This window comes from Solea senegalensis, unplaced genomic scaffold (assembly GCF_019176455.1).
Source record: "Solea senegalensis isolate Sse05_10M unplaced genomic scaffold, IFAPA_SoseM_1 scf7180000014988, whole genome shotgun sequence".
Lineage (NCBI taxonomy): Eukaryota > Metazoa > Chordata > Actinopteri > Pleuronectiformes > Soleidae > Solea > Solea senegalensis.
This window is the reverse complement of record NW_025321188.1, coordinates 18408-31177: the sequence shown is the minus strand read 5'-3', so window position 1 is coordinate 31177 and position 12770 is coordinate 18408. Positions and strand designations below refer to the sequence as shown.

General features: G+C 37.8%; 1 pseudogene and 5 gene segments (V, D, J or C); 1 reads left to right on the top strand and 5 right to left on the bottom strand.

Annotated features, from left to right (window-relative positions):
* Positions 1-2741: 2741 nt before the first annotated feature.
* On the bottom strand, positions 2742-3267 carry LOC122761765. The segment is given in 2 exon segments: positions 2742-3097; positions 3192-3267. Coding segments are annotated over 2 exon segments (399 nt in total).
* A 645-nt stretch (positions 3268-3912) lies between these two features.
* LOC122761786 lies at positions 3913-4592 on the top strand. The segment is given in 1 exon segment: positions 3913-4592. A coding segment is annotated over 1 exon segment (258 nt).
* Positions 4593-5873: 1281 nt separating this feature from the next.
* Positions 5874-6711, bottom strand: LOC122761783 (annotated as a pseudogene).
* A 906-nt stretch (positions 6712-7617) lies between these two features.
* LOC122761766 lies at positions 7618-8123 on the bottom strand. The segment is given in 2 exon segments: positions 7618-7953; positions 8048-8123. Coding segments are annotated over 2 exon segments (399 nt in total).
* Positions 8124-9910: 1787 nt separating this feature from the next.
* LOC122761767 lies at positions 9911-10438 on the bottom strand. The segment is given in 2 exon segments: positions 9911-10268; positions 10363-10438. Coding segments are annotated over 2 exon segments (399 nt in total).
* A 1784-nt stretch (positions 10439-12222) lies between these two features.
* On the bottom strand, positions 12223-12729 carry LOC122761780. The segment is given in 2 exon segments: positions 12223-12583; positions 12678-12729. Coding segments are annotated over 2 exon segments (375 nt in total).
* Between the last annotated feature and the right edge of the window lie 41 nt (positions 12730-12770).

Here is a 12770-nt window from a genome sequence, read left to right as displayed (position 1 = left end):
TTGTATACATTAATAAAATAACGTGAATACACATTTGTGATGGCCCCTGCCTAGCCAAGCCTCAAGTGTGTTAATGCTGGTATGAGTCGTGTGTATTCTCCCCCTCAGATCTATGGGTACCTGGGAGAGTGTGGGTGTGGCAGCCAGCCGAATTTGGAGCACCTGTGCCTTGCTGCCACAGAGGATAAAAGGCCCTCCCCCAGTGCCCTTCGGGCTCTCTGGTTTTGACGCTTCCACCAGCCAGCAGCTGATATTACTGACTGACACACTCCATATTTGCAAATTATTATTTAGTTGTCTATTTTGTTATAATAAATATTGTTACTTTTCTGCCATCCATTGCGTCCCTTCCCATATATGTCATGGTCTAGGAGCCGGGTTATGACGTATTGGGGGCTCGTCCGGCCGTATATATATTTTTTTTCTCCGTCTTGTCCGCATTTCTGGGTAAGATTTGTGATTTTGTAGTTCGTGCGCTCAGGACCTTTGTTCCTTTGTTTACCGGTGCAGGTAAGCTATTGTCTGTTCGTGTGGGACTGTGTGTGGGTTTGAGGGAAAGGACGATTCTTCGGGGATGGCTTTGTAGGGTAAGTTGAATAACGTGTGTATGGCTTTTGTGGTGTGAAGCGTTTGCTGTGTTGTTTCTTACCCGATTTTGCAGAGAGACTAGTTTGTTTGCTCGTTGTTTACGCTGGTAGCAGCAGGGCCTGATGATACTGTGTTGCCCCGTGCGTAGTTGTGTGTGAACTGGCGAGGAGTTTTCCCTGGTAGGCTGTAGAGACGTTCTCCTTTGGGTTTGTTGAGCTGGTTGGGGGATAGTGTTGTGGCGAATGTGGCTGAAGCTTTGCTTGGGAGCATGTCCGTGGTTTCGGGAGAGTTGCTAGTCCGCTAGTCGCTCTCCTGATCCAGCGGTCTTTAGTTTGTAAATACCCAACATAAGTGGCCACATGAAGACTAGGGGGGAGCTTAGTAAACTGGACTTGTGGTTAGATAGCGGGGAAATTCCAAACCGGGTTGAGGATTATTTTCAGTGCACACGGGTAAGCGCTGTGTGTGTTGGGTCCGGTTGTGTGCGCAAAATTTTATTTTCAACTTTGTACAAATTGAAAATGTCTGACATTAGAGACTTAATTGCTGCTCCATCTCAGGAGTTATTAGATTTGTTTACAAAGGAGCAGTTGCTCATGGTTGCTGAGCATTTTTCAGTGGTCATTGTCAGAGACAAACGCCTTAAAGAAAACATTGAAGCAGCTATAAAAACAAAATTGATTGAGGAGGAACTGATGCCTGGAGACAAAAGGGAGTCTCCAAGTCCTGCTGCTGGGGTTAACTTTCAAGGAGCAAAAAGAGATTTTGGTTTTGCAAATGGAACATGAAAAAATGAAACAGGAATTGGAGATAAAAAACCAACTTGATGTAGAGAGAATCCGCCTCGAATCGGAGAGGGCAAAATTAGACCTGGAGAGGCAGTGCTTGGCTTTGGTCAGAGATGGCATGTTGTCTGGCGAGGATCAGGGCAGACAGGTGGCCAGCTCTTCTGCTCATCGCTTTGATGTGAATAACTTGCGCTTGTTACCTCAGTTTAATGTCAGGGATCCAGACACCTTTTTTTCATTATTTGAACGTGTGGCTAGAGCTAGAAACTGGCCTGATGCAGACTGCGCCCTTTTGCTGCAGTGTGTCCTCTCAGGGAAAGCGCAAGAGGCTTATTCATCCTTGAGTCTTGAGGATAGCTTTAGCTATTCTAAAATAAAATCTGCGGTGCTGAAGTCATATGAACTCATGCCCGAGGCATATCGCCAACGCTTTAGGTCCTGGGAGAGGAAAAACAGCCAAACATACGTAGAGTTTGTTAGGGATCTGTCAACTCACTTAAAACGGTGGTTATCTGCGCTTGATGTCACTACGTTTGAGAATCTGTGTGATTTGATGATTCTGGAGCAGCTTAAGAATTCTCCTCCAGAGCGCATTGCGAAATATATCACAGAGCAGAAAGTCACTACCGCTGCTGCTGCTGCAGTATCAGCAGATGGGTATACGTTGCTTCACAAGAACAGTTTCAGAGAGCGCTCTGTGGGGCGTGATGTTTTTGGTTAAAACTGTGGAAGGTTTATTTGGGCTCATTTTATTCCTTCCTGTTCTTTGATAAATGTAAATGCCTTTAATAAGTATTATTTTGGCAAATATACACATTTGTTTTTTTGAGAAAAACTCTTTAAATGCTCTTAATTCCAATGAATATACTACATTTTGGGCTGAGATTGGAGTGATTGTGTCACATGGCATGAAAGCAATTTTGGAATATCTGTACAAAATGTAGGAACTAGTACTAGTGAATAAACAAACTGTTTGCAAAGTATAATTACTATAAGTTGTATTGTAAATGAAATTGTGTGCTGCACATTAACAACAACACCAATAAATGAATAAATAAAAAAAGGAGCAAAAATGATCATGGTGATCGTATAAAATGTGGATGTTTTACATGTATCATACGACGTCATCAGCATAGAGGCTGATTTATTAGTGATGTGAGTTAAAGAAGCTGCTGATGGTTTTTCTATTGAATACTTTTTTTTCAACAGATGAGAAGAATTAAAACAAAATACCTAACCATGTCTATTGGACATTTTAAATTACAGTATTAATGTACAAAATAGTGTAATAAAGTGTATTAAATCACTGGTGTGTGTCCTCAGTGAACTGTATCAGTCTCTGCAGTCACTTCAGTTTCTGTTCACTCTGACTGAAGGAGGTTTTTGTACGAGGCTTTTTCACTGTGTGAACAGATCCCACTTGTTAACATCAAATCGACCCAGACAGTAGTAAACTGCAGCATCTTCAGCCTGGACTCCACTGATGGTCAGAGTGAAGTCAGAATTTGATCCACTGCCTGTAAAACGACCTGGAATCCCTGATGCTCGAGTGGAAGCATCGTAAATAAGGAGTTTAGGAGTTTCTCCATCTCTCTGTTGGTACCAGCATAGACGGTTTGAGTTGTAGACATTCTGACTGGTTCTACATGTGATGGTGGCAGATCCTCCCAGAGCAGATGTCACTGCTCCAGACTGAGTCACTGTGACCTGTCCTCTGGACTCTGAGGACACAGAGACAGAGACATAAAGCAGAGTCATGGTTTTGTCGGCTTCATATCAGATGTTGACAGAGGAGTTTGACTCTCTGGACTTTACCTGTGAGGCAGCAGCAGAGGAGAGTCCAGATGAGGACGGAGGTGAAAGTCATGATTTCTGTGTCTTGTGTTGTCATGAAGGACAGCTGTCAGTCCTCCAGTGTTCAACTGTCAGGACTATAAAGTGTCCCAGAGCACTGGAGCATGGTGCTGCTGATGCAAAGTCACTCTCTATGGAAATGCTCTGACTGACTCCAGCAGGGACTTTAATCAATTTCATGATTTTCATGAACACAGTCCTGTCAAGATTATGTTTGTATCATAAAACTTCAATTCAGTTTTACATTTGTTTTGTTTTGACGTGATTTAAAAAGTTTTGTCATTACTGTCTGAACTTTACACGAAGAAGATTTGACAGGTTTTTACAATATTTAATATTTGTGTTCACGTTTCCATGAATACTAAAGTATATTTAATATTTTTGATGATTTGATGAGAAATATTTGCAATTTTACTTTACATATTCATGTTAGGCTGGAGTTTAAAACTGGAAATGTCACTTATAAATATAAGTTCAGTCGAAATTTTACTTGTTTAATGTGACTTGAGATTCAGAAGCAGCATAATCTGCAATGTATTGTGTTTCATGGTGTTTCCATTATAGTTTGAAGTCAGTTCTTTATTCACTTGTATTTAAAACTAAAGTGTTTCAGTCTCCAGATGTTTGATGATTGGATTAGAAATGTTACAAATGTTGTAAAAGTTTCCAGTGTAGTTTTTCTATATTTCTTCAGGTCACAGTGTCTCTGTGCTGATGTGCATGAGAGGCTTCTTACAGTGAAGTGAAACCATGTGACTGGTGAAGCAGAAAAACCTTGTGACACAAAATCAGCTCTCACACAGGAAACATGTCCGAGTGTGTGGCGTTCCACCGACAGCTGTGTCCTCTCTGTGCTCTAAACTGACTCTTGTCTCCTAGGTGACGTCAGTCCCACTCTGACAGTGCTGCCGCCGTCACGTGAGGAGCTGGACCAGGGGAAGGCCACGCTCATGTGTCTGGCCAACAAGGGCTTCCCCTCAGCCTGGACTCTGTCCTGGAAGTTGGACGGCAGCAGCAGCAGCAGCAGCAGCAGCAGCTGGGAGCAGAGCATGAGCCGCGGGCTGCTGGAGAAGGACGGTCTCTACAGCTGGAGCAGCATCCTGAGGCTTTCTGCTGACCAGTGGAGGAAGGTGGGCTCTGTGACCTGTGAGGCCACCCAGGGCTCCCAGATTCTCTCAGAGACACTGAGGACAGACCAGTGTTCCTAGTCCTGACCTGACTCACTGACACTCTGCTACTGGTTTTACTCTGCATTTCTGTCTCTTTTCTCACAATTTAAAGTTTGAAAACTTCTCGCTCATGTTGATCCTGACTCTTTCAACTTTTTCCACATAATAAATTTGTTTGTGTTTCATTAAAAAATGTTTCCATGGACTTGTTATTATGAAGTGACACTTCAACGACACCAGGGTGAAACAGGATGAACAAACATGATCAGTGAACGTCATTTTTAACAACTTCATAGAAATAAATCATCAACAATTTACACATTAAATATATGTTGTCAAAAATAAAAAAATATCCCAATTTTGCAAATCATATCTACATTATGAGAGAATCAAATCATTTTGACAATTCTTTTTCAGTTTTGTTGTGACTGTGGGCGTGGGAGTGGCAGCTCTGATTCACCTGCACAGCTGCACCTGATTTTGTTAATTAGACCTGCTACTATTTAAGTGCAGCTGTTACCTCAGTCAGTGTCAGATTGTTGGTTTACTTAGAGAGAGATAGAGAGCCACTGTGTTTGTTTCCTCATGTAGAAATTCTCTAGACTTCTATGTGTTGATATTTTTGGATGTAGTTTTATCAGACAAGTGCCTGCTTTTGGTTCACATCAATTTATACTACATTTTGGGCTGAGATTGGAGCGATTGTGTCACATGGCATGAAAGCAATTTTGGAATATCTTTACAAAATGTAGGAACTAGTACTAGTGAATAAACAAACTGTTTGCAAAGTATAATTACTATAAGTTGTATTGTAAATGAAATTGTGTGCTGCACATTAACAACAGCACCAATAAATGAATAAATAAAAAAAGGAGCAAAAATGATCATGGTGATCGTATAAAATGTGGATGTTTTACAGTTATCATACGACGTCATCAGCATAGAGGCTGATTTATTAGTGATGTGAGTTAAAGAAGCTGCTGATGGTTTTTCTATTGAATACTTTTTTTCAACAGATGAGAAGAATTAAAACAAAATACTTAACCATGTCTATTGTACATTTTAAATTACAGTATTAATGTACAAAATGTAACAAAATTAAAATGTGTGTTACAGATTTAAAACAAGAGGGACCTCCCCCCAAAAAGAGTGATGAGATTAAAAAATTAAAAGAAAATGTGGATGTTTTACATGTATCATAGGATGTAATCTGCAGACGCTGATTTATTAAAGAACCTCTGAGCCACTTTATACAATCAATGGTGTGTGTAATAAGAAAATAATAAATACATGTACCAGCGTAGTTACTATAAAAATACAGTTCATATAATTGAGTATATGTTTAGTAAAGTAGTTCAACACTGTTAATGTTTGTTATAATTGGAAGATTTCCTCTAATATTTTGTTCTTCACTCACATGTCAACTCTAAGACTTGACCTCAGACTCAGCACATAAACATTCTCTGTAGAAACATGTGGTCAAACATAGAAGTGATTTTATTATTAAAGGTGTTATTGTCACGTGTGAACTGTGCACTGTTTAAATGTTCAGTGTGAGAAAGATGTTCATTGTCTACTGTGATATGTTAGTGTGTGTGCAGCTGTTGAGTCACATCAGTTCCTCTGCAGCTGAGGGAGGTTTTTGTACGACGTTTTATCACTGTGTGAGCGGGTAGCTGTTTCCCTGCTGACAGTAATAAACTCCTCCATCTTCAGTCTGAACATCTCTGATGGTCAGAGTGAAGTCAGTCTGATGATAAGTTGCACTGAAGCGATCTGGAACTCCAGACTGACGAAGTGTTGTATCTGCAATCAGGAGTTTAGGAGGCTCTGCAGGTTTCTGCAGGTACCAGTTAACATCATCACCTATAAGTTGACTGGATTTACATTAGATAGAGACAGTCTGTCCTTGAGCAGCAGACAGAGATCCAGGAGACTGAGTCATGGTGATGTCTCCTGATGAACCTGAAAACATATCAAACAGGAGAAACGTTACTGAGACAAATCAAAGGTGGAGGACGAAGATCAACGTCCAAACAGAAGATGATTGTTTCTTTAACATGGAGAACAGACAGAAGATCAGGTTTCTCCATCAGGTTTTCAGGAGAGAGTCTCACCCTGAACAAGGAGCTCCAGAGTGACCAGCAGTAGAGTCACACACATCATCATCATTGTGCTGCCAGTGAGTCAGTGTCTCTGAAAGACCTGGACACTCACTGATCAACACTGGACTCTTAACGGCCAAGAACAAAGAGGGAGGACACATATGCAAACACACAGAGTCAGTCAAGTGCAGCTGTCCTCAACATGTCCTGCTGTGTCCCATCTCCACTGACACATGTGACTGTGTACATTCTCTGCAACATGAGCAGGAATAAATGTTGTAAACTATAGTGTAGGAAACATGTGATTACCAGAAAACAGCTGAAAGTCTGGAGTGAATTCTGTCATGGAAGATTTTTCATGTTAAATACACAATACAATTATTTCAAGCATCTTATCAGTGATGTTATTTTTTTACCTTTTTCTTTTATCAGAGGTAAGAATGTGGAATGACTGATGTAAAAAACCTCAAATGAATAAAGTGTTAGTTCATAAATAAAGATATTTTCTTTTAAAACTGAATGAATTGATTTAAAACAGCTGCTCTGATTGAGAAAGTGCAAATTAAATAATTTATTTTCTCTTTTTTCGTCAAATATAATAGGGAACAAAATCCAAACTTTCCAAATAGCTTTAATTATGAGGTGTTATTTTGTTATGTTTTTTTAAATTCAATTTGGTTTATTGTTGATTTCAAAATATATGGAAATGTTTGTTGCACATTTAACATAAGAGGACTGTTCCCCCTCCAAACAAAAACAAAAATAAACAAGATTCAGATCAAATCAGATTAAAACATAGAAAATATACCATTTGGATGTTTTACATGTATCATAGGACGTCATCAGCATATAAGATGATTTATTAATGATGTGAGTTAAATAATCTCTGAACTGCTGATGGATTATCTTTTTGAATCTGCGCATGAATTAAAATGTAGAGACTATGATGCAAATAACTTATTTTTAAATAATAATAATGTGTAATCACTTGTAACAAGTGAGCTTCACTGAAATAGTGTAATACAGTTTATTGAATCACTGGTGTGTATCCTCAGTGAACTGTATCAGTCTCTGCAGTCACTTCAGTTTCTGTTCACTCTGAAGGAGGTTTTTGTACGAGGCTTTTTCACTGTGTGAACAGATCCCACTTGCTAGAATCAAATGCACCCAGACAGTAGTAAACTGCAGCATCTTCAGCCTGGACTCCACTGATGGTCAGAGTGAAGTCAGAATTTGATCCACTGCCTGTAAAACGACCTGGAATCCCTGATGCTCGAGTGGAAGCAGAGTAAATAAGGAGTTTAGGAGTTTCTCCATCTCTCTGTTGGTACCAGGATAAATAGTTTGAACCGGCGACATTCTGACTGGTTCTACATGTGATGGTGGCAGATCCTCCCAGAGCAGATGTCACTGCTCCAGACTGAGTCACTGTGACCTGTCCTCTGGACTCTGAGGACACAGAGACAGAGACATAAAGCAGAGTCATGGTTTTGTTGGCTTCATTTCAGATGTTGACAGAGGAGTTTGACTCTCTGGACTTTACCTGTGAAGCAGCAGCAGAGGAGAGTCCAGATGAGGACGGAGGTGAAAGTCATGATTTCTGTGTCTTGTGTTGTCATGAAGGACAGCTGTCAGTCCTCCAGTCTTCAACTGTCAGGACTATAAAGTGTCCCAGAGCACTGGAGCATGGTGCTGCTGATGCAAAGTCACTCTCTATGGAAATGCTCTGACTGAATCCAACTGGTTTTTACTATTTTTTTACTATATTCTCTACATTTCTGTGTCGTCTAAAAATAAAAGAAATATCAATCAAATTTTTCTTAAAAATAGTGTTGATTAATTTTAACCTTTTTTAGAATAACCTGGTCTTTGAGTCAAAACTGTTTTACAAATTTCCTGATTTAAACTGACATTTTTCAGTGACAGAATATTCAGAATAATCTATAATGAGCCAAAAACATTAAGATAAGACCATGTTAAACAATCTATAAAGACATTTTCAGGATTTTATTCATAGCAATCTTTTCAAATACTAAATTATCATATCATCAGGATGAATGGAAATGACATGCAAGCGAGTTATACATTTTCATTTTATATACCTTACTATGATAGCAATTAACATTTAAATGGAAAGTGAGGTAATTTTATTCACACAGCACTTTTCATCCACAAGGTGGATTTAATGTTCTGTGATTTTAATATTTAATATTTAATATTTAATTTTAACTCTTAACAGCAACATAGAGGCCAACTTGAAAGAAATCAATAGAAGGTTCAAATATAGAGTACAATCCTTATTTCAAAATCATCATGAGAACTAACCTTGAGTTCTTATGCCAATTTCTCAACTTGGTTTAATGTTGATTCCAAAATTAAAATGTGTGTTACACATTTAAAACAAGAGGGACCTCCCCCCAAAGAGAGTGAAGAGATTAAGAAGTAAAAGAAAATGTGGATATTTTACATGTATCATAGGATGTAATCTGCATAGAGGCTGATTTATTAATGACGTGAATTAAAGAATATCTGAGCCGCGATTAACACATTTGAAGAATATTAAAAAGAATAACTTGACCATGTCTATTGGACATTTGAAATTATATGAACATGCAAAACAGTTGAATACACTATATAAAATTACTGGTGTGTGAATTAAGAAAATAATAAATACATGTACCAGTGTAGTTACTATATAAATACAGTTCATATAATTGAGTATATGTTTAGTAAAGTAGTTCAACACTGTTAATGTTTGTTGGACATAAAAGAATGTGGAATGACTGATGTAAAAAACCTCAAATTCACAAAGTGTTAGTTCATGAATGCAGATGTTTTCTTTTAAAACTGAACGAATGAAGTTAAAACTGCTGCTCTGATTGAGAAGGTGCAAGTGAAATAATGTATTTTCTCTGTTTTCCTCAAATATAGAGAAACACAATCCAAAGTTTTCCAAATTAATTAAAATATGAGATATTTTAAAAAATTCAATTTGGTTTAATGTTGATCGCAAAATATATGAAAATGTTAGATGCACATTTAACATAAGAGGACTGCTCCTCCCCCCAAAAAAACCCAAAACGAGCCAAATAATGAATAAACAAGAGTGATCAGATTAAAATATAGAAAATATAAAATGTGGATGTTTTACATGTATCATAGGAGCTGATTTATTAATGATGTGAGTTAAATAATCTCTGAACTGCTGATGGATTATCTTTTTGAATCTGAGTTTGAATGAAAATGTAAAGACTATGGGACAAATAACTTATTATTAACTAATAATAATGTGTAATCACTTGTAACAAGTGAGCTTCACTGAAATAGTGTAATAAAGTTTATTAAATCACTGGCGTGTGTCCTCAGTGAACTGTATCAGTCTCTGCAGTCACTTCAGTTTCTGTTCACTCTGACTGAAGGAGGTTTTTGTACAAGGCTTTTTCACTGTGTGAACACATATTTACTGTTGATGACGTGAAAACTCTGACAGTAGTAAACTGCAGCATCTTCAGCCTGGACTCCACTGATGGTCAGAGTGAAGACAGAATTTGATCCACTGCCTGTAAAACGACCTGGAATCCCTGATGCTCGAGTGGAAGCATAGTAAATAAGGAGTTTAGGAGTTTCTCCATCTCTCTGTTGGTACCAGGATAGAAGGTTTGAGTTGTAGACATTCTGACTGGTTCTACATGTGATGGTGGCAGATCCTCCCAGAGCAGATGTCACTGCTCCAGACTGAGTCACTGTGACCTGTCCTCTGGACTCTGAGGACACAGAGACAGAGACATAAAGCAGAGTCATGGTTTTGTCGGCTTCATTTCAGATGTTGACAGAGGAGTTTGACTCTCTGGACTTTACCTGTGAAGCAGCAGCAGAGGAGAGTCCAGATGAGGACGGAGGTGAAAGTCATGATTTCTGTGTCTTGTGTTGTCATGAAGGACAGCTGTCAGTCCTCCAGTCTTCAACTGTCAGGACTATAAAGTGTCCCAGAGCACTGGAGCATGGTGCTGCTGATGCAAAGTCACTCTCTATGGAAATGCTCTGACTGAATCCAACTGGTTTTTACTATTTTTTTACTATATTCTCTACATTTCTGTGTCGTCTAAAAATAAAAGAAATATCAATCAAATTTTTCTTAAAAATAGTGTTGATTAATTTTAACCTTTTTTAGAATAACCTGGTCTTTGAGTCAAAACTGTTTTACAAATTTCCTGATTTAAACTGACATTTTTCAGTGACAGAATATTCAGAATAATCTATAATGAGCCAAAAACATTAAGATAAGACCATGTTAAACAATCTATAAAGACATTTTCAGGATTTTATTCATAGCAATCTTTTCAAATACTAAATTATCATATCATCAGGATGAATGGAAATGACATGCAAGCGAGTTATACATTTTCATTTTATATACCTTACTATGATAGCAATTAACATTTAAATGGAAAGTGAGGTAATTTTATTCACACAGCACTTTTCATCCACAAGGTGGATTTAATGTTCTGTGATTTTAATATTTAATATTTAATATTTAATTTTAACTCTTAACAGCAACATAGAGGCCAACTTGAAAGAAATCAATAGAAGGTTCAAATATAGAGTACAATCCTTATTTCAAAATCATCATGAGAACTAACCTTGAGTTCTTATGCCAATTTCTCAACTTGGTTTAATGTTGATTCCAAAATTAAAATGTGTGTTACACATTTAAAACAAGAGGGACCTCCCCCCAAAGAGAGTGAAGAGATTAAGAAGTAAAAGAAAATGTGGATATTTTACATGTATCATAGGATGTAATCTGCATAGAGGCTGATTTATTAATGACGTGAATTAAAGAATATCTGAGCCGCGATTAACACATTTGAAGAATATTAAAAAGAATAACTTGACCATGTCTATTGGACATTTGAAATTATATGAACATGCAAAACAGTTGAATACACTATATAAAATTACTGGTGTGTGAATTAAGAAAATAATAAATACATGTACCAGTGTAGTTACTATATAAATACAGTTCATATAATTGAGTATATGTTTAGTAAAGTAGTTCAACACTGTTAATGTTTGTTGGACATAAAAGAATGTGGAATGACTGATGTAAAAAACCTCAAATTCACAAAGTGTTAGTTCATGAATGCAGATGTTTTCTTTTAAAACTGAACGAATGAAGTTAAAACTGCTGCTCTGATTGAGAAGGTGCAAGTGAAATAATGTATTTTCTCTGTTTTCCTCAAATATAGAGAAACACAATCCAAAGTTTTCCAAATTAATTAAAATATGAGATATTTTAAAAAATTCAATTTGGTTTAATGTTGATCGCAAAATATATGAAAATGTTAGATGCACATTTAACATAAGAGGACTGCTCCTCCCCCCAAAAAAACCCAAAACGAGCCAAATAATGAATAAACAAGAGTGATCAGATTAAAATATAGAAAATATAAAATGTGGATGTTTTACATGTATCATAGGAGCTGATTTATTAATGATGTGAGTTAAATAATCTCTGAACTGCTGATGGATTATCTTTTTGAATCTGAGTTTGAATGAAAATGTAAAGACTATGGGACAAATAACTTATTATTAACTAATAATAATGTGTAATCACTTGTAACAAGTTAGCTTCACTGAAATAGTGTAATAAAGTTTATTAAATCACTGGCGTGTGTCCTCAGTGAACTGTATCAGTCTCTGCAGTCACTTCAGTTTCTGTTCACTCTGACTGAAGGAGGTTTTTGTACGAGGCTTTTTCACTGTGTGAACCAATCCCACTTGCTAGAATCAAATTCACCCAGACAGTAGTAAACTGCAGCATCTTCAGCCTGGACTCCACTGATGGTCAGAGTGAAGACAGAATTTGATCCACTGCCTGTAAAACAACCTGGAATCCCTGATGCTCGAGTGGAAGCATAGTAAATAAGGAGTTTAGGAGTTTCTCCATCTCTCTGTTGGTACCAGGATAGAAGGTTTGAGTTGTAGACATTCTGACTGGTTCTACATGTGATGGTGGCAGATCCTCCCAGAGCAGATGTCACTGCTCCAGACTGAGTCACTGTGACCTGTCCTCTGGACTCTGAGGACACAGAGACAGAGACATAAAGCAGAGTCATGGTTTTGTCGGCTTCATATCAGATGTTGACAGAGGAGTTTGATTCTCTGGACTTTACCTGTGAGGCAGCAGCAGAGGAGAGTCCAGATGAGGACGGAGGTGAAAGTCATGATTTCTGTGTCTTGTGTTGTCATGAAGGACAGCTGTCAGT